Source organism: Plasmodium sp. gorilla clade G2 (assembly GCF_900097015.1).
Source record: "Plasmodium sp. gorilla clade G2 genome assembly, chromosome: 13".
Lineage (NCBI taxonomy): Eukaryota > Apicomplexa > Aconoidasida > Haemosporida > Plasmodiidae > Plasmodium > Plasmodium adleri (nom. inval.).
The window spans coordinates 2,201,055-2,224,583 of NC_041705.1; the positions used below are offsets into that span (position 1 = coordinate 2,201,055).

At 18.0% G+C, this 23,529-nt stretch overlaps 5 protein-coding genes across 5 annotated transcripts in view; 1 reads left to right on the forward strand and 4 right to left on the reverse strand.

The window, feature by feature from the left end:
* The window catches only part of PADL01_1357900 (GTP-binding protein, putative), a gene marked incomplete at both ends in the record, with an annotated part of 2,671 nt that extends 888 nt beyond the window's left edge, over positions 1-1,783 (reverse strand). Inside the window, 11 exons of the mRNA XM_028684147.1 lie at positions 1-16; positions 106-186; positions 307-369; positions 453-498; positions 596-681; positions 789-880; positions 972-1,099; positions 1,219-1,278; positions 1,434-1,474; positions 1,578-1,634; positions 1,769-1,783. The exon at positions 1-16 is cut by the window's left edge and continues 97 nt beyond it. Coding sequence (XP_028540254.1) covers positions 1-16; positions 106-186; positions 307-369; positions 453-498; positions 596-681; positions 789-880; positions 972-1,099; positions 1,219-1,278; positions 1,434-1,474; positions 1,578-1,634; positions 1,769-1,783 — 685 coding nt within the window. The remainder of the gene's footprint in view (positions 17-105; positions 187-306; positions 370-452; positions 499-595; positions 682-788; positions 881-971; positions 1,100-1,218; positions 1,279-1,433; positions 1,475-1,577; positions 1,635-1,768) is intronic.
* A 1,054-nt stretch (positions 1,784-2,837) lies between these two features.
* PADL01_1358000 (conserved Plasmodium protein, unknown function) lies at positions 2,838-12,698 on the reverse strand (the record flags this gene model as incomplete). Its single annotated transcript, XM_028684149.1, has 1 exon — positions 2,838-12,698. One exon carries the CDS (start codon positions 12,696-12,698, stop codon positions 2,838-2,840), a length of 9,861 nt encoding a protein of 3,286 aa, XP_028540255.1.
* Positions 12,699-14,480: 1,782 nt separating this feature from the next.
* On the reverse strand, positions 14,481-16,562 carry PADL01_1358100 (riboflavin kinase / FAD synthase family protein, putative; the record flags this gene model as incomplete). The annotated part of the gene is made up of 1 exon (XM_028684150.1): positions 14,481-16,562. The coding sequence occupies one exon, from the start codon at positions 16,560-16,562 to the stop codon at positions 14,481-14,483; it is 2,082 nt and encodes a 693-aa protein (XP_028540256.1).
* A 483-nt stretch (positions 16,563-17,045) lies between these two features.
* On the reverse strand, positions 17,046-19,253 carry PADL01_1358200 (high mobility group protein B4, putative; the record flags this gene model as incomplete). Its single annotated transcript, XM_028684151.1, has 11 exons — positions 17,046-17,218; positions 17,426-17,491; positions 17,740-17,784; positions 17,880-17,967; positions 18,079-18,117; positions 18,215-18,290; positions 18,415-18,449; positions 18,622-18,681; positions 18,782-18,850; positions 18,957-19,056; positions 19,246-19,253. 11 exons carry the CDS (start codon positions 19,251-19,253, stop codon positions 17,046-17,048), a joined length of 759 nt encoding a protein of 252 aa, XP_028540257.1.
* Positions 19,254-20,062: 809 nt separating this feature from the next.
* PADL01_1358300 (exosome complex exonuclease RRP44) lies at positions 20,063-23,281 on the forward strand (the record flags this gene model as incomplete). The annotated part of the gene is made up of 1 exon (XM_028684152.1): positions 20,063-23,281. The coding sequence occupies one exon, from the start codon at positions 20,063-20,065 to the stop codon at positions 23,279-23,281; it is 3,219 nt and encodes a 1,072-aa protein (XP_028540258.1).
* Between the last annotated feature and the right edge of the window lie 248 nt (positions 23,282-23,529).

Genomic DNA, 23,529 nt, shown 5'->3' on the forward strand with positions numbered 1-23,529 from the left:
CAATAAGATCATCAACCTAATAAAACAAAAAAATATGTATATTATAATATATAATATATATATATATATATATATTATATAATGATTTTTCCCAAATATTCTTACAGAAGCGTCTTCATTAAATAGTAAATTACAATTGTGTATTTTATATTGATGGAGGATACTCATTATAAGTTTATTATCCAACTAAATAAAAAAAAAATAATAATAATAAAATAAAATAAAATAAAATATTATAAAGCACATATATATTTTTTTTATGATAAACAAAATAAAAAATTAAAAATGAATATTTTCTTAAAGAACCTTTGTCAGTGGTACAGTACTATTTATGACAACACCTCCCATCTTTTTTCTTGTTAATGTTATCTATATATAAAAATATAAATTTATTATGTAATAATAAATATTGAAAACTTATGTACATATTAATAAATTTTTTCTATATATACCCTCTGGGGTTCTTGATTTATCCTTATTCCTACAGATTTAAGTTCACTAAAAAAAAAAAAAAAAATAATAAAAAAAAAAATAAAAATAAAATAAAATAAAAAATAAATGAAAAAATCCCTGTTTTGGATATTCATATGTTTACTTTTCTAGTTTTATTTTTTGGCTATCATCTCTAGTAGCATCCAAAATCATCATGATCATGTCGCACGATTTAGCTACAGCAATGACCTAAGAATGACAAAAGAAAATTTAATACCATAATTGTATTTGTAAAAAAATAGATATATAATCATATAAAAGGTTATAAATATATATATTTATTTATTAGTATGTACCTGTCTTCCACGTCCACGTCCTTCTGAAGCTCCTTGAATAATTCCAGGAAGATCGAGTAGTTGAATTTTTGAATCCTTATAACTTATTATGCCTATAAAATAAAATACAATTATATATATATATGTATTTATGATTATGTAATTTTTTATATTTTAACTCAACATTTTCTCTATATATATTACCTGGTTTACATGTTAAGGTTGTAAATTCATAATCGGCCACTTCTGATGTTGTACTTGTTATTTTTGATAATAGTGTTGATTTTCCAACTGATGGAAATCCAATTAAACATATTCTTGCATCACCTTGTCTATATATAAAAAAAAAAATATATATGTAACAATATAAATAAAAAAAATATACGTTTGTGTATTAATAATATAATATTATGTTATAGGAATTTCCTATTTTTATTTTTTTTGTTTTAACCTTTGAACATCAAAACCTTCCCCTTTTTTCCCGGCTTTAGGGGCTTCAAGTAATTGTGACCTATAAAAATAAATAGGAGTACAAAGAGATAATATAAGTACTACGTGTAATATATATGTACTTATATATATCAGAGTATTATAACGATTCACAATATATGTACAAATAATATAAGACTTAAAAATATACAGTAATATGTATAAATATATATGTACCTATATTTGGCAAGTTTTGCTTTTAATTGACCCAAGTGATACTAAGAAAGGAAGAAATAAAACGATAAAAAAAAAAAAAAAAAATACATAACAAATAAATAAATATATATATATATATATATATATATATATTATTAATTGTACCTCTGTTGCCTTATTTTTTTGAGTCCGGGCCATTTCGGCCTCTATTTCTTTGATTTTCTGTTAAAAAAAATATACATATATATATAAATGGAGTACTCATTTTTATTATAATAGGAATATATTATAATTAATTTTGTAAATAAAAAAAATATATATTTCATTCAATAGACTATTTTGAAACATTTACGTACCTCTAATATTCCCATTTTATTCAAAACCGTATGTAAAATACATTTATAAATAAATATAAAAAATATATATATTTCCTTTAAAAATTATATATATGGCATAATTGTGTATGTATTAATTATATATATTATGATAATACATTAATATTCAAAATAATTTTTTTTTTTTTTTTTTTTTTTTTTAAGATGTTGTAAGGATATATATTTTATAATAAATTATTCCAATAAAGAATATGTAAAAAATCAGTTTTCTCCATATATTAATAAAATTAAATAAAATAATAATAATAAAATTATATGTTGTAAAAAATGAAGATGAATAAATAAGAATAATTAACAGTATAGTAATGAGACTTTTTAAGAAGTAAATACATATATGAAAAATAAAGGGATATAATAATAAGTTTATAAACATTTACCTTGTTCTAAATTCGTTAGAATGATTAATATTGTATATAAATGAATACAAGCATATATATCTACAATATATATATATATTATTTCATTGATTTATTTTTATGTAAAATAGCCCATTTTTAAAGGGGAAAAGCAGAAATATAAGTCATTCTATTTTATAAATTCATTTATATATATTTATATTTTTAAAACGTATAAGTTTTCTTTTTTTTTTTTTTTTTTTTCACATTTAAAAGTAAAAATTAAGATAATATATAACATGAGAATAATTTTAAATTGTTTTTAATTACATCCAAATTAAATCTTAAAATGTATTTTTTTTTTTATTTATTGATATATTTCAAATTATAGTTCTTGAGTATTCATTTTATATTAAAATGAGAAATATACAAGAGTCTATAAAATATATATATATATATATATATATATATATATATATATATTACATGTATTAATAAAATGATGTATAAAAAAAAAAAGAAATATTTATAAGTGTATATTATATTAAATAATTACAAAAAAAAAAAAAAAATGATAAAATAAAATAATTAGAAGCATATAATGAAATACACATATTATATATTGTCATGCGACAAAAAAATATATATATATTTATATATATCACCCCGTCCTATAAATTTTTCTACATTAACAATTAAACATTTCCTATTTCTGAATTTTTCCTTATTGTGTTAAACCACTGTTTGGATATATATTCTATTTCATCATCCGGATGGTTATTAAGTTCTGAAAAAATTTGATACAAATCTTTTACTGAAAATAATAGTTGATTATAACCAATAGTTTCATAAATATATTTGAGTGTTAAAATAATACATATAGTAATATTATAGCTATTAATATGATTATCTGAATTTTTAAGTGACAATCTCATTGTCATAATTTGAATTTTTTCTGGGTCATTTAAATATAAGTTATAATATCTACACAATATTAGTTTTAACATATCTAATAAAATAATAGATACCATTTTCATATCATAAAGTTCACTATTTGTTAGAATTTTTTCGTTTATGTTATTTTCGAATTGATCATTTATATGGATTCTAGGTAGGTGTTGAAATATATTAAAATAATTAATGACATCATCAAAGCATGTATTGAAAAATATTGGATTTACATTTGTTTGATTATTTTTTTCACTTTTTAAAATTTCATATAAGCACATTAATGTAGGATAACCTAAATCGAACCAATACCATTTACATCTCAAATTGTTTTTATTATTATTATTATTATTATTATTATTATTATGTTTGTTATTTAATATTAATCCTTTTTCTTCTTCTATATCTTGTAATTCTTCATTGCTTTCATTTAATGGTGATTCATTTGTGTTATCATAATATGTGTTATCATCAAATTGATCTCCTAATTTATTTTTTATTTTTTGCACTTGTCCATTTTGCATATATTTATTATATGTATGATTTTTACCAAGCTGGAAAATATCTTGACTATTTTTTTGACAAGATATTAATGTAAATTTTATATTATTTAATAGATCATATAAATATTTATTACTACTATTTAATACTGAACCAAAATTTTTATAAAGTCTATAAAAGAATATATAATATATTCTTTTTTCATATGTAGTTTTATAGTTATCTAATATATTTGATGATGTGCTTTCAAATATCTTATTTTCAAAACATGATATTAAATTATCAAATAATTTACTTAATGAATTGACTTTCATTTTTGTAGATGTATATAATAAAGATGTTACAATATTTTGTTCTTCCGCCCTTAAATCAACTATTAAACTGTTTCTATTATTTGTGTTTTCACTATAACAATGAAATTCTTCGCTATTCAAATATTTAATATTTTGTTTATGTTTATTATATAAATATGTTATATGTGTCTTACAATTTTTAATATAATTTTTTATTAATGCAAAAAGGAAATTAAAACCCAACTTACCTTTTTTATTTTTTAGGTGAAATAAATTTTCATATACTATAAGTTGTTGATAATAAAATAAACAATTATTCATAACAACTGATCCGTTATAATTATACGTGGAATCATTATTTTTCAAAATATATTTTCTTCTTTGTTTTTGGTAATATTTTATTAAATGTTTTAAACAAATATTCATATGATTATTTGAAAATATAAAAAATATATGATTATAATCTAATTTCTTTAAAGGATTTGTAATAATTTTTCTTAAATAATTTATTTTTTTCTCATTACTTAAACTATAAAAATATTCTACCAATAAATTCTTTGTATTTATTAATATGTACTTTTTATTATTTAAAAACATTACATGAAATAATTCAATCATTTTATTCTTCGTAATAATAGGGAAATTAATTAATAAGGTAGCTATACATTTTAATATATTATTCATATAATAGCTATCTATACCAAATATTTTTTTTAAATCTTTCAATTTATTAATAAATTTTATATCCTTTACTTCTTCATCATTAAATATGTTTGTCAAATTATCTACAATACATACATCATTATTATTTAATGTATCTGACTTGTGTGTATTATTGTGTATATTTATTATATCTGTGTTATTTAAATTTTCCATATTATTGGATAGGTCTTTATACTTCAAATTATATGAATTATCTTCTTCATCGAAATTGTAGTCTGAATTTATAGAATTAACATCAGATATATATATATCATCATCATCATCAAATGTATTATTCAGAGTAGTATCATTTTGATTAATTGGTTCTAATAAAATGTCTGATCCAAATTGTTCATTATATTTTTTATATTCTTCATATATAATATCAATTTCTTGATATACCATGTCTTTATTTGTTTTAAGTTCCATATTTTGATGTTTCCTACTAATACTATTACTATTGATATTGTTCTTATTATTTATTGAGCTGTTTTCTTCTTGCTCAACATGCTTCTTCCCATTTTCGTCATTTTGATTAGCTTCCATAGATTCACCATTTTTATCACCGTGATTATTACTTTTATTGAATTTATTTATTTTATTTTTTTCATTTTTACTCACTTGATAATATTGTTTGAAAAGTTTTGATAACATTTGATTTATTTTAGAGATAATAAATATCTTCATAGAATCATCCAATTTAATATTAAATAATGATTTATTAAATATATTATTTATATATAATTCATTTAAAGGAGAAATAATTATTTCCTTCTTATTACATAAAGAATACATGACAGCATCAAATATATATTTACAATCCATTTCTTTATTTAATTTTTGATTAATAAAGATTATAATTTCTTTTAATAAATTTTTATTGTTTACAAAATTTAAATGATATAATTTATCCATTAAATATTCATAAAAAAGAAACATATTTCTCTTAAATAATTGAATATTATTATCAGGTTCACAATTTAATATATCACAAAATATATCATATACAAAATATTTATTCTCTAAAATATCATCATTTGGAAAGATGGATTTATTTTCATTATTATTTTTATTTTGTTTAAATCTTTTATATTTTTGAAAGCCATCATTAAATGTCATATAATCTTTCAATTTGTTTAAATGAAAAAGGAATTTGTATAAATAGCTGTTTTCAAAATTTGATAGATTTAAATGACTATATGTTTCAATATCATTATGATCTTTTTTGATTAATTTTTGAATTTGATCATTTATGGCATTTTTCTTTTCATGATAAATATTATGATATTGTAAATTGTTTATATTATCTTCTATCTGATCCTTATTAATTTTTTCCTGTGTATTTAATTCATACTGTACCTTAAAATTGTTTAATAAATGGATTAACACAAATGTATCTGTATTTTGAAACGTAAATTTTTTATACAATAAATTAAGTTTTCTATTAATCAATTTGTCTTGAGCAAAGGTAAAACATAATATAAAATTTTGAAATGTTGAAAAATAAATAAAGTAAGAAATGGGTTTAATAGCCTTTTCATTTACGTTATGAATTATGGATATTAATGAAATGAGTTTCAAACATAAATTATGAATATTTGTTACTTTTTTTAGGTGTGGTTTGATATATTTTAATTTGGAATAGACATAATATGGATATACTACATTTTTATAACTTTCATTATAAGTCATTTGTACATTATTATTATTATTAATAGATTTAATGTGACTGTCTATATTTTGTTCTTCCTGTGTTTTTAGATCGTCTAGAAGAATATTTTTTTTATAACTCTGTGGACATAAATATAAAGCTAATAACAACAATAAGTTATTATTAATACAATAGTCAACATCATCATAATTATATATATTAAATATTTCTAGTATATAATTTTTGCAATCATATAATTTGTCTAATCGTATTTTTATAATTAAGTTTATAAGACATATAGATACAACATATGAACTATAACATTTATTAAATAGGAATATTAAATTATTTGTTAAAACTGTAAATTTTTTAATGTCAATTTCATTCTTGAATATTGTATTAATAGAAGTACATATAAATGCAAAAATGTGTAGATGATAATAATTCATAAAATTATTATCTATAAATGTATTTTTAGAGTTATTATTTATCACTTGGTCATAAATTTTATTATTATTATTATTATTATTATCAGAATTTATATTTTTTTTGTCTATTTGATTGTTATAAGAATTATCTTCAGAACTGGATCCACCATCATCACAATCATAATCATTTTTTTTATTATTATTATTTTCTAATTTTCTTTTTTTTGTTTGTTCTATTAATGTATCATAATCATCAGAATTGTCATTTTCCTTATCAATAAATACATCATCCTTACTATCATCAATATGGCTACCTTTTAATTGGTCCAATAATTTATTTTGTTTTATAACATCACCTTTAGTTTTCCTTTTTTTACTATTAGAATATTCACTATTCATTTGTTTTCTTTCATATATAACATACAAATATATTTTCTTCTTTATAATTTTATCCATGATACTTGATAAAGGCTCAAGATGTAAACATATATTTTCATATAAATAATTTACATTTTTTTGAAAAAAGCATATCATATATGAAAAAAAATTATTCTTATGTAAAGAAAAATGATATGCTATAAGATGTGTACTTTGATATATAAGTGTAGTTATATTAGTTATATATTTTATTAATTTGATAAAGATACTATCATATATATCTAAATAATTTGATATTCTCTTAAATATCCTTATATGTGTATTAACATATTCATGATATAATGTATTGTCTTCATTAGTATCATCTGTTTGTTCTGATAATATATGAAGTATTTTAATTAGTTTATTATAATTTGTATAATTATTTTTTTTATTGATCTGTTTTTCCATAAATAATATAATTTTATTTTTTTCCTTTAGGTTCTTTACATTCTTACACATTAATAAAATTGAATTATAATTTTCTGTTTTTTTATTTAAAAATAATTTTTTAAAAAGTACCATATTTGTAATTTCTAACTCTTCTACTGCTTGTAATACGTTTTTATTAAATAAAGAACTTATTGAAAAATTTTTAATACATAACAATTGGATTAAAAATAAATACATTTTTGAATTTATTATAATATTAATAATTAATTCACATATATATCTAATATCTTTTTCCTTGATAAAATATATATCTTCAAATAGATTTTCATGATATTTAAAGAAACCTTTTAAATTACCAAAAAATACACTCTCTTCATATTCTTCATTTAATAAATTGGTATATTTAATTTTTTTAATTTTTTTATTATTCAAGTCATTTCTTAATATATTCAAATTTATATCTGTGTTAATAGAATATATTGGTTGAAATAATTTTTTATTAATGTATTTTTTCTTTTCATCATTTGATGTTATATTATTATTAGTTATAGGAATTATATTATCATCTTTATGCTTACCAATTTGTTCATCTGGATTATTATATGTGTGATTATCTTTTTGTATATGTAAATTTAAAGATATATTATTTTTATTTATTTTATTTTTATTTATTTTACTTTTATTTATTTTACTTTTATTTATTTTACTTTTATTTATTTTACTTTTATTTATTTTACTTTTTGTTTTTAATAAATTATTTTCTAATACATTAATATAATAATCTATTAAATGTAAAAAAAAGAATATATGTTCTTCTTTAATGAGTACATCCGAACTTCTATATAAGACATGTTTATATATTTGTGTAATTTTATAAGGATAAGATTTTGGTTTCATGATTCTTTTTAAAAATATTAGTATTATTTTTGAATCGAGAAATTCTAATATTAAACATTTTTGTAATTGAAAAATATAAAAATTGGATATAAATATATCAAAGAAATGTTTATTAAAATAAGCAAAAATAAATAAATAATATTTCATTACTTCTTTATATATATTATTTCTTGAGGGAATAACTTTTCCAGACGTAATAAAATATCTATAATCAAAATAATACTCATTAGAAGAATATATAATATCCTGTTCCTTCTCATTTATAAAGTTTTCTTCCATATTTATATTATAAGAATTATTAAAATTAGTATGTTCTTGGTCTATATTATTTATTATTATATTATCCTTTTTAATATATTGTTTATCAATTAAGTCATTCTTTTCTTTATCTAAATTAGTTTTGTTTTCATCTACAAATATGAAATTTCCTAAATGGTTGATATTTTTTTTTTCAAAGAAGAATTTATTCATAATATCATATTCCATAAAAAATGGTTGATCTTTTAAATTTCTATTCATATATTTCCACATATATACCATACGATTTGTATTACTTCTATCTGGTAGTGTATGCAACAATATAGATATAATTATAAGTTGATAAAATGTTTTTTTATCTATTTTGATTTTTTTATTTTTCAATATATGTCTATATAATTCTATTACAATATTGCAACACATATTATTATTTTTTATAAATTTTTTATAATCTTTTGCTTTGTAAATATAAAAGTAGTAATTTAATGTATCTAAAATGAATATAGAATATGTATTACTTATATAAAATATATTCAAATATTTATAATATAAATATGTTGTTAGGGTAATATCATAATTTACAAATAATAAAATATTCTTTTGATATGCTTTTAATATATTCATATATACATTTGCATTTTTCATATCTGATTTTATAGAAATTCTATCATTTATATTATTTAATAATATTTTAAATATTTTCATTAAAAATATTTTTAATTCTTTTTTTCTTTTCATTATTTCATTATATGTAATAACATCCGACTCTTCTTTACTTGGAATTAAATTGTTTTGATCTTTTTCAATAGAACACATTTCATTATTATTATTACTACAATTATTATTATTATTATTATTACTACAATTATTATTATTATTATTATTACTACAATTATTATTATTATTATTATTATTATTTAATAAAAATGACTCCTTCTGTCTTTCCATTGTTAAAATATTAAAACAATTATTATAGTTGGTATTCAGTTTTAATATATTACCATTTTCATCTACATAAATAGACGTTATGCCTTTCACTTTGAACAAATCAACCTTTGTAAAAAAATTTATTATTCTATATAAAATGAGAGATCTAAATGGATTACTATATTTTATAATAATCTTAATATTATTTAAACGATGATGTTTAATTTCATTCTCAAAGAACTGTTCAAATGTTTGATATTCTATATTTCTCAATTTTGATAGATATAAAAAGAATTTTTTGATTAATTTAAAATTTCCTGAAGCAATATTCCTAGAAAAGTAAGAATGTTCTGGATAAGCCTTACTATTTTTTATATAATCATAAATAATAAAAAAAAAGGAAAAATTAAAATTAATAAATTTTTTAAAAAATTTATCTTTCATTAAATCTTTTTTATACTTTTCTTGTAATTTTTTCATTTTTACCATAAAAACCTTTATATAGAATTTTAAAAATAGAGTATTTCTTTCCTTATCTATTTGAATAAAATTTTCTAATTTTAATTCATTGAAAGATTTGAATAGAATTTTATACATATATTTCTTGGATGGAAAGAAATATAATAATTCTTTTTCATAGTATTTTAAGTTATCAATAAATTCACTTTTGTTTTCTTTTAATAGGAATATAACTTTGTTATATAAGCTTTCTATATGTCTCTTTGATTTCAAGAATTGGTTTCCTTTGTTTATTAATCCTAATGTTAAGTGTTCATTTCTCATTTGTTCGTATTTTAGTTCATCTAAAAAAGCATCATTATGACTATGACGATTATTATCATCATCATTTTTATGATTATCAACATTTTTATTATTATCATCATTTTTATTATTATTATCATTTTTTTTGTTGTTTCTATTATCTGTAGGAATATCATTTGGATATACCATTGTGTTTGTAAGAGCCTTAACGTTTGTTACTTTCATTTTATAATCATATATAAACTTAATATTTTTCAACACTTCATTTATTAAATTTGGATATGCTGTGTCGACGTCTAATGATTTATATAAAATATTGTATAAAGGAATATGATTCATTTTGCTCTTACTTATATTAAGCAATAATATTAATCCCTCATCTATTTTACTATATGTTTCAAATAAGATAATTTTTTTTTTAAACAATTCATTATTTTCATTCATATAGTATTTTATAATATCAAAGAAATGGTTATGATTAATTATTTTATTAACATATGTATTATTATTATTATTATATACACATTTTTTTATCAAACTTTGAATAAAATTTGTATTTGGCTTTAATTCATCTTTTATAAAATTTTGTGTATTATGATCTGATGGAATAAATTGTTTGTCTTTATTTTTTTCATCTTTTTCATGTTCTTTTTTTATAAGAAATATATAATATGATATTAAATTAATTATTAAAATTATATTGAAGATATGATTTTTATTCTTATTTTTAAATGGAATATTATAAAAAATACATTCTATATGAGATATATTTATTTTTAAATAATAAGATTTTATAAAAATAATTTTTATTAAATTATCTGTAATTTCATATACATTATTAACATCACAAAAAAGGTTAACAAAATTTAATATCATTTCTTCTTTTTGTAAAATATTATTTATTTCATTATCAAAAAGGTTATATTTATTATTCTTTACAAAATCAATTAAATTTATAATATAATTTGGATTTTCATCTAAATTTTCATTTAATAAATTTATTATATCACCCTGTTGTTTATTTTTTTTTAATTGTATATTCTCACATTTGCTTGATATAATGGAATTATTTATTCCATTTGTTTTATCACAACCATTTTGTATTATATTTTCCTTAACACTTGATACATTTTTCTGACTCCTTTTTTCTAATATTTCATATTCATATTGATCCGTTATAGATTTGACTTGTTTTCTATTAATATAATTATCAAGGTGAATATTATAACTATACTTATATATAATATTCAACAAAAGAATTAATGATTTTATAAAATCAGAACAAGAGGTATTTGTTATCATAATATCATGCATTACTATAAATTCCTTTTCAAAAATAGTAAGGATATTATTTTTTATAACATGAAAATTGGTTATTTCTTTTGATTTTTTTTGTATAGCCATTTCAAATAATTTATAAAATTTATTTAAAAATTTAGAAGATATATTGATTTGATTTATATACATATTATCTGAGAACTCATTATTATTTTTTTGTGTGATATTAATTTTTTTTTTCATAACTTTATTTTCATTAAGCATATGAAATGAATGTCTCCCTATTTTTATTATTGATAATAATATATTAAAATAAAATTCTATTAAAGATATTGGAATGTTTATGTAACTATGTATAATATCTTCTGATATAGAAATAAAAAAATTGATATATGTCATATATATTTCTATATCTTGAATCATATTTATATAACCTATTAAATCTATAATATAATTAAATATAATTTTATATATATTAATATTCTTTTTAATATTTTGTATTAATATGGCTTTATCTATATATTGAACTAAATCATCATGTCTACAATTATTAAAAAATACAAACACACAATCTTTTTGTATATATAATATTTCTAATATATTTTTTAAATTAATTTTATTAAATAAAATAGGTAATAAACATAATAATATATCTTGACTACATTTTACATTTATTTCATATTTATATATTAAGAATTCAAGTAAAATTTTTATTTCTTTTCTATCACAATACAAAGAACATAATTTTAAAAATAATTTTATCTTTTCAAATATATATTTATTTTCTTCTTTTGTTAAAAATTCACGATGTTTTAAATATATCTCATTATTCTCTTTTTCATCTTCATTATATAATCTATCAATCATATCTCCTTCTTCTAAACAAAATAATTTCTCAAATTCTTCAAAGGATTTATTTAATCCTTTCAAATTTTCAAAACATAGTTTAACAGATTCAATGTGTAAAGATGATAAAATGAAATTCTTATATACGTTCCTGAATGAACTGTATTTTCTTCTACTAATTTTGTCGTAACTATCATCTTCAAAAACTTGGATATTTTTTTGTGCCTTCAAATTTTTTAGTTGTTCACGTAACATGGTTCCACAAATTTTATTCAGAAGAAAAAATATAAATTAATAAAATAAATAAATAAATAAAGAAAGAAGAAAAAAAAAAATTATAAGATATTATAACATTTAATAGTTCTACTCGTGCCAGCAATAACACGTAGTATTTATTAATCAATAATACCAACTCATTTATACTTATTATTTATATATTAATCTTAATAAAAATAATAATAAATAAAACAAAGTAGGAGAAAAAATGAAAGAAAATAAAAATATATATATATATATATATATGTACATATATTTGTTTTGTTCTTTTATATTTTAGGGATGGAAAAAAAAATAAAATTCAAAACTTTTTATTAACCCCTTATAAAAAAAAAACAATAAATTTAACATGAATGAAAAACAGCATCTCTATTAATTATATAATAACAATTGGCATATTTAAAAATAAAAAAGAAAGAATTTAACTTTATAAATATTTATATAAAAACCATTATATTTATTAAGAAAATATTATAATATTATATAAATATATGAAAATATAATATAGAGAGTGAAAAAAAAAAATAAAAAAATAAACAACGTACAAATATAAAAGATAAAAAAAATAATAATATAAAATAAAATAAATAGTAAATTGCAATAAAATAATTATGGAAAAATAATAAAAAAAAAATATAGTAAATATCTATCTATATAATATATATATAATTAAAAATATTGGAAAAATAAGGATTGTATATAAATTATATATTAAATAAAAATTTTATATATGATTTTTTTTTTTTTTTTCTGTATAATTTTTGGGTATATATATATAAAAAATATATATTTTTTAAAGTTATAGGAAAAAAGAAAAAGGGAACAACGAAATAATGCGTAATACATACATAATATTATTATTATATTATATGTATAAATATATATATATATATATATATATATATAATATATATTATATTTTTATAAGTCCTTCATTATATTGTGATGATAAAATGAAATACCTTATAAATTAAGCATTTGAAAAATTATAACAATAATTTATATTTATATAAAAATATAATCACCTTATAATTAAAATTTTATATTTATTTATTACATAAGAATATAATATAACGTTGATATTTTTATTATATAGAAAAAAAAAAAAAATAAAAGTGTTGTTTTGTATTTACTACAATATAAAAATATATATATTCAACGTCATTGGGAATAAACATATATTTTATTTTAAATATCATAAAGGTGAAGATATTTATATGTATAATTTTTTTTTTTTTTTCATACAAAAAAGAAAGAAAGCATTTTTTAAGATTAAAAATAAATAATAATAATATTATTATAAATAATCATTTATTATTTAAATGATAATACAAATTATATACAAGTGAATATTTTTTTTTTCCTATTGGAACATTTTAAAATATCATTTGTTTAATTAAAAATTTAAATATAATTATTTTTAATGTAGATACTCATTTTAATTTCATATATTATTGTATAATATTTATTTGTACCAATTTAAGTTGTAATATTTATTTTTCTTTCATTTTATAAAGTATATTGCAATTTTTAGGAACATATAAGAAATATTAAGATGTAATTTAAAAAAAAAAAAGAGTTTTATCGAATGGTTTTACAAAAAAAAAAGAAAATTCACCATAATTTATTATTATATATATATGTAATATGTATTTATACAAATAAAAAAAGGAGTCCTATATATTTATTATATTTTTTCCTTTTGAGAAAACATATATATATAAATATATATATAATTTTTTTTTTTTGTGTGTGTATCTATCATTTTATATTGTTGAGAAAAAACTTACATTGTTGAAAAGTTTCATTATTTTTCAATTTGCCAAGTACAATTCTGGCTAGTTCACAATCAAATTGAATAGCTTGAATAAGATGTGAGAAATATGCAAAATTACTTTCACTTCTAATAATTCCAATAATAATTAAATGAATATTTTCATCATAAAATAAATCATCTGTTTTGTAATATAAGAAAGCTTCTATTGTCATATGTTTATTTTTAAAATAAGGATTATATCCAATAGATATAACACTCTTAAAAATTTTATCTCTTAATTTACATATACCAAAATATATTCCAGGCATAATATCAGCTGATATAAAATTTGGATGAAAAATATTGGCCGTTGGCAAATTTAAATACTTACTTCCTCTTCCAAATCCTTTAACAACTTTTCCATATATATAAAGATACTTTTTAAATATATATATCATTCTCCATGATAAAATATCTAACGTTAAATTACAATTTTTTATATATGGATAAACAACATTATTATATTCATTCGAAAAGTTTTCAATAATAGATTCATCTGATTTTTTTTGTTCATATATTTCATTTGTCCAATCTATATCATCGCAATTTGAGCTTTTACGATTATAATAATTCTTATTATTTTCAATATTATTACTATTTTTGTTCTTTTCATTTTTATCACTATCATCATTTTTGCTATTCCCTATGGCTGTATAAAATATGCCATGTCTTTTAGCATGACAAATAAAACATGGGCGATTACTAAAAATAAGAAATTTGTGACAATCTTCTTCATATTTTTTTAATTCATCCAATGAATCAATTACATTATAATAATTTTGATAGTATTTATATATTTTATTATATTTGAATAAAAGATTCGTTAAATTTTTATTTGAACTATAAAATAACATAAAAATATTTTTCTTCTTTAAAAAATCTAATAAGTTATATACACCTATATGTAATTTTGATAGTATTAATATACGAAATAAGTTTTTAATTTCATATAAACTACCTACATTTTCATAAACCTTATATCCATTTATTAAATCATATATATTTATAGTATCATCAAAACGTTTTAATTTTATATTAATTTTATTATAATTGATAAGAAGCTTTTTATTGTTTATCATGTCTGGAAAAAGTTTTTTAATATCTTTATTTGTACTGTCAATAAAATTATATTCATCAGACATGATTAAAGAGTTATCTTGACATTCATCATTAAATTTATGTGTTTCATTGTAATTTGTATTATTACATTTTTGTTCCTCATATATATTATTTATTTCTACACACGTGGATGATTTGTTCTTACTACATTTGTCGTATTCATTATCTTTTATATTAATAAAGCATAATTGAGAGTTTATAATATTGTCTATATTTATATAATTATTATTTTCAATTAAATTGTGTATTAAGTGATTATAATGATGATTTTGTGTTGTAATTATTTTATCCTTTGATAAATTATTAAGATTAGATATATTAATAGAATCAAGCATCACTTGATTGTCATTATTATTGTTATTACTATTAGTAGTTTTTGTTGTCGTTGTAATTTTTGTTGTTATTGATTTATTATTAATATTATTATTTATTTCAATTTTTTTGTTCAGGTCATCCGATAAACTTATTTCTTTATGACACTCTTGTCCTTCTCCTAATTTACTGACATCTACATTTGTATCCTTTTTATTTTTACATATTTCAATATTATCCTCTATTTTTATATTCTCATAAGTATTTGTTAATTTATACTTTTGAACCAACTGAAAATATTTATTTATTACAATAATTAAATAATCAAACAAATTTAAATTTTTATCTAGGTTGTTTAGAAATATTTTTAACATAAACATGCATATTATTTGTTTTTGCCTATATAGAAAGTCATCACTTTTGTCATTGATTTTACGTTTTTCATTACTTTTATCTTTCAGATTCACTTCATTTCTATTGTTATTCAACAAATTATTACATATATGTTGAATATATGTAGTTATTGTGCTACTATAATTAATTATATAGTAATCTGCATCTATCAAAGCTATTTTATGATATTTATCATTAACCATTTTAAATGTAGAAAAATAAATTAATAAAAAAAATAATATATATTATATATATATATATATATATATTTTTATGGTTAAATGTTGTCACATTGTATATTTTCTTATTTTTTCAAATAGAAAACCAAAAAAAATATAATTAAATTGAAAAAAAAAAAAAAAAAAAATTACAATATATAATACATATATAAATTAAAAAAAAAAAATTTTTTAAATAAAATGAAATTATATTAATATTTAAAAAAAAAAAAAAAAAATTAAATAATATAAAAATAATGTCATGGTTTTTTTATAGGCGTACAAGTTATTATGAAATATATTATATTATACTATACGGTCTGGTTATATATTATAATATTATTTAATTTTTTGTATGTTATTTTTAATTTATATATTTTTTTTTCGTCGTACAAAAAAAATAAAAATTATCTTACATATATATATATATATTTATATAATATTTATTTTATATAAAAATAACAAATTTTATATTTTTTTAAAAAATGTTGTAATATCAGCATATATGTTTTTATTTATTCCAGCTTTATCTTTTATCTTATTATTTCCTTGTACTTTTTTTTTGAGTTTACTTATTTTCTTTTCTTCAACATCATAATTGTATTCCTTCTTATCTTCTTCACATAAATCGAATAATGATTCTTAAAAAAAAAAAAAAAATAAAATAAAATAAAAATGAAAGAACATTTATTAGAATGATTATATAATATGTTATTCATATGAATTGTTCATATTATTTCTAATATGAAATTTGTATGTATAATATCATTACATATAATCATATATTATATATATATATATATATATATATATATATATATATTTATAGGTATTTTTTATAGTAATACCTTCCTGTATATCTTCTTCGTCGAAAAAGGTCTGTCCTCTTTCTTCTTTTAATAAATATATACAATCTATGAAAAAATTAAAAAAAAATTTATTTTATGATAAAAATATATTTTAATGTGCACACATGAAATTGTAAAAAAAGAAAAAAACACAACACAATAAGTACACATATATATATATATATATATATATATATATATATATATGTATATATTTCTTTAGTATATACATAATAAGAACAATTTATTTCCTTTTATCATGTAAAATTAAAATATATGCAAATTTATTCGAAATTTTTTTTTTTTTCAAATACCTTCTAAAAATTTATATTTAATTCCTTCCCTCTGTATACATGACACTAAAAATAAAAAAAATAGAAACAAAAATAATGATATACATTTTTTATATTTTTATATATAATCATTTTTACATTCTTTTTATATTTAGTCTAACATATGTCAAATGAAGTTATATTTCTAGCTGTGTTTTTTTCATCCTTAAATTCGATTGTTTTGTTCACCAGTTCTATTAAAAACATCATCTAAAATAAAAAAATATATATATATATAATATTATATAATATATTGATAGTAAGTTTATGCTGCTTGTGGAATATACAAGAATTTTTTTATTGTTTTTTTTTTCTTCTAACCACTGCTTTTTGAAATATATTAATAGCTTCATTATTAACCTGAATATAATAAAATAAAAGTGAATATTTTTAAAAATATTTAATAAATTTAAAAAGAATCTATATATTTTCTATTTCTTTTTTTGAATGGCCGTACCTTTTTTACGTTTCTATTTAATTGCATAATTTTTTGTATTTTCATCACAGGAAATTTGGCTGTATGGTTTATAACCCTACAAAAAAAAAAAAAAAAAAAAAAAAAATGGAAATATAAAAGGTTTTTTTTGAGATACATCTACATAAGTGGAAGAAACATTTTTATGATATATATATTTTTTTTTATTTTAATAAACATACAAGTCTCCTGATATATTTTCATTTGAATGATTCTTCTGTAATTGAAAAAATTAAAAAATATATATATGAATATATTTATAATACAAACTAAATAAGACATACATTTTGACAACAATATGTAATTTATATAAAAAAAAAAAAAAAAAAAAAAAAAAAGACTTATGCACATAATGACATATTAAAATTTTTTTGCTTGCTAAATGTTACCCATTCTATTAGTTCTTCGTTATATTTTAATTTCAATATTTGTGCTTGTTCCTCATATTTCTATAACATATAAAAAAACATATGGTTATATTTATAATATATATAAAGGGAATATATTAATATTATGTATATATATATTTTTTATATTATCATTTAAAACCTTTCTCTCATCTTCTGGGAGATTTTTCCATTTGTTACTTAATTCTTTTTGTATATCAGTTATTCGAATCTAATATAAAAGCAGGAAAAAAAAAAATAATAATAAATAATATATATATATATATATATTTTACTCCCATATATAATATAATTATTTCTTATTTTTTTCACTTTACTGTTTCCTTGTCACATTTTTGTAATAAAGTATTCTTTGCATTTTCCCTTTCGTAATTACAAAAAATTAAATATGAAGATGGTGGTGCCTTGGGCTTTTTTCTAAGAATTAACATATATATATATATATTATATTTGATGAGATTTTAATAATATATGGGTTGGTAACTTTTCTTTTATATTTAAAGCATAAAATAATGTTTCCCCAGTAATACAAATAATAACAATATATATATATCATATAAATTTTTTTTTATTTATAAGCTCATTTGATAAAATTTTATAATATACCTGTCCATTTTTCATCCCTTTTTTAGATAGAAATAAATAAGGATTATGTGTTTTTTATAAAATTTCACATATATCTATTATTATAGTATAAAAATATATAATCGTAGAAGAGAATCACTTTTTTTTTTTTTTTTTTCTAAATTTATGAGAATATATAATAATATATATTTTTATATATTATGTGTGTATAAAGGTATTGTTAGTAAGTATAACTAAAAAAATATATGTAATATATTATATTAAAATAAAAAAAGAAAAAAAAAGAAAAAGAAATTATTGTTAATTTGTAACATGCATACATATAATATATGTAAGCATTTATTTATTGTGAATAATGTTATATATATATATATATATATATATATTTATTGATTTATATTTTTATGTATAATTTAATTTTTTTGCCTTTGAAATCTTTACGCATACTGGAATATATCATATAAAAAAAAATATATGTATATATATAATATATAGTGCTTTTCTATAGGTATGAGCCCTATGTAAATATAATATATATATAAATAATTATTTTTTTTTTTTAATTATTAATAAAAATTAAATAAATAAAATTATATATATATATATATATATATATATGATCATATATTTTGATATTTCTTATTGAGATATATAAAAAAAATAACATACATGTATGTATATATATTTTTATATTTATCTATTTATTTTGTATTATATAATATTATTTTATTATAATTTTTTTTTATTTAAATATTAATAAATGCAGCCATAAAAAAGAAGGATTGAAAAAAAAAAAAAAAAAAACAATAAGATAGTAGAAAAATAAAATTATATAATAATGACTTTTTTAAAATTGACAAATCGAAAAGGGGAACGGCATGTTCAGAAGTATTTTTACAAATTAAATGCAAACAACAGAATAAATAGAATAGTAAGAGAAGTATATTTAAGAAATGATATAAGTTGTGGTATAGAGAAATGTAATGTATGTGAGAATAATAAAAAGAAATTATTAGATGGAGAAAGAAATATTTTAATATTAGATTTGAATACATTAATAAAATATATGGACTTTTTATATGATTGTGATATTGATAATATTTTAATTCCGTTATCTATATATGATTATATAAAATCGTTTAATAAAATCTTATATAAGAAATTACGTAATTTGTGTTATGATATTGATGAAGAAAGTATAATAGAAGGATCATCTTCTTCATCTTCTTTTAATCATAATAAGCGATTTTGTGTGTTTGTCAATACATTTTGTAAATTTACTTATGTAGAAGATAATAAAGATAATAATGGATTTAAAAAGGAATTACAAGAAATTATAAAAATAGTTATATGGTTGAAACATCATAATAATAATTTAAATATAAAAGTTATAAGTAATAATAAATTATTGCAAGAAGATTGTTATAAGAATGATATTCCTTGTAGTACATTATTTGAATATCTAAATGAATTAATGAAAGGAAGTACTAATAAAAAAAAGAAAGAAGGAAAGAAATTTAATATGGATACATTAAAAATGTATTTTGAGGAAGATATATTAAATGAATATAATGATAATAAAGTGGATGATATAGAAAGTATAAATGAAGAAAAAACATATTATACTTTAAACAATTTATCATTAGATAATAATCATAATAATGATAAAAGGCCTTTATATGAACCACATTTAAATAAATCCGATATGATACAAAAATTAAGGGAAAATAAAATTATTAAGGGTGTATTTAGTGTTATATGTGTTAATAAATTAGCCTTGGTTAAATTTTCTGATCTAGATGAAATCGTCATAAGAGGGACAAAATATATGAACAGAGCTATTCATAATGATATAGTTGCTGTTGAAATTATTGATGAACAAAATGACGATCTTTATGAAGAAGATTATCTGGAAGAACAAATAAGCCCAGAAGATGAAGAAGAAGAAGAACAAGAAGAAGAAATAGACGTAAAGGCAGAAGTAGATGTACATATAGATGTAAATGTAGAAGGAGTAGGACAAAAGGACACTATAGAAATAAATAATATTATTAAGGATAAAAGATTAAATGGTTATATAAAAAATGAGGATATAAAAGAAAAAGAACATATTAATAATATATATAATAAACAAAATAACTATTTTGAAAAGGATATAATAAATTCGTATGAAAACAAAATGAATGTTACATATAATAACCAAATGAGTGAAAAAAAAAAATTATATGGAAAGGTTGTAGGAATTATAAGTAGATGTAGAAAAGAGTATGGAGGTATTATTAAAGAATATTCAAATAATTTAAATAATATAAAGAAAAAATTAATGTTTTTTAAAGCTTTTAATAATAAAATACCATATATAATGATAAAAGCACAATTAGAAGAAGAGTTACGTAATAAAAGAGTTATTGTTACTATAGATAATTGGGATATATATTCAAGAAACCCTTTAGGTAGATGTATAAGTGTCTTAGGAAATTGTGATGATATAGAAACTGAAACTAAATTAATATATAATGAATATAATATATCAACTAGAGAATTTAGTGAAAATGTATATAAGTGTTTACCACCAAATAATTGGGTTATACCAGAAGAAGAATATGCAAAAAGAAGTGATTTTAGAAATGTGTTAACATTTAGTATTGATCCTCCAGGTTGTCAAGATATTGATGATGCTTTATCTGTTGAATTTTTAAAAGAAGAAGGAAATATAGAAGATGATTATAATAATATATACAGAATAGGTGTACATATAGCTGATGTATCTTATTTCGTAAAACAAAATAGTCCTATTGATTTAGAAGCTTCTAAAAGATGTACCACTGTATATTTAATAAATCAAAGAGTTGATATGTTACCTAAATTATTAACAACAAATTTATGTTCATTAGTAGAAGGAGAAGAACGTTTAACATATAGTTGTATTTTTTGTTTTAATAAAAATTTTGATATAATAGATATTAGTGTAAAAAAATGTATAATAAAAAGTAATAAATCCTTTTCCTATGAAGAAGCACAAAATGTAATTGATGATAAAAATGATGAATCTGATACAGCAAAATCTTTAAGATTATTAAATAAGATAGCAAAACATTTAAAAGAAAAATGGTTAAATGATGGAGCTCTAGAATTAAGAGGTAATACAGAAGTATTATTTGAATTTGAAGCTAATGATTTTTCTAAAGCAAAAAATTTGAAACCTTATGTATGTTATGAGACAAATAAATTAATTGAAGCATTTATGCTTTTAGCTAACCGCTCAGTAGCTAGAATTATATTTCAAAATTTTAAAGCAGCTAGTGTGTTAAGAAGACATCCACCTCCAAAACATGAATATTTAAAAGAATTAAATGATTATTTAAAAACTATACAAGTTTATGATTTTAAATATAATACATCTAAAGAATTATCTCATTCTATTAATAATATTAATTTAAAAAATGATAATATTTTATCTAATATATTAAAAGTTATGGTAACCAAATGTATGAATGAAGCTGTATTTATATCAGGATATAATGTACATAATAATGATATGTTAAAACATTATGGTTTAGCTGCTGATATATATACATTTTTTACATCTCCTATTAGAAGATATGCTGATATTATGGTTCACAGAATATTAAATCATATATATCAAATTGAACAACTAGATACAAAATATCTTGATATTATTTATTTAAATAAACAAGTAGCATTATTAAATGAAAAATACAGAAATGCAAGATTTGCATCAAGAGCTTCTGTAGATTTCTTTTCATATCTTTATATTAAAAAAATTGGTAATCAAATTACTAAAGCGGTTATAACAAATTTAAAAAAAAATGGTATACAGATATTTCTAATTGATTATTCTACAGAAGGAATATGTTATTTAAAAAGAAAAGATGGTTTTCTTTTTGATGAAAAAAAAAAAAGATTTATTAAAATCGATAAACATAAAAAAGAACTCTTCCATTTAAGTTTTTATGATAAAATACAAGTACATATGCAGGTCGATAATTATGATATCAAATGTCAAAATCATTTTATTTTTATTAAGAAAATATAAATACATATAGAATTAATAAAATGTGTATAATATATATATATATATATATATATATATATATATATACAATTTTGTTTCTGATATTATAAAAAATAAAGATTTAAAAAAAAAATAAAATAATGCTACCAATTAAGTTTTTTGTTTTATTAAATTTTTATTGTGTATATATTTTTTTATTTATTTTCTTAATTTTTTTAATATTTTTCGTTTACAAAAAAAAATTAATATTTATATATACATTTATTTAT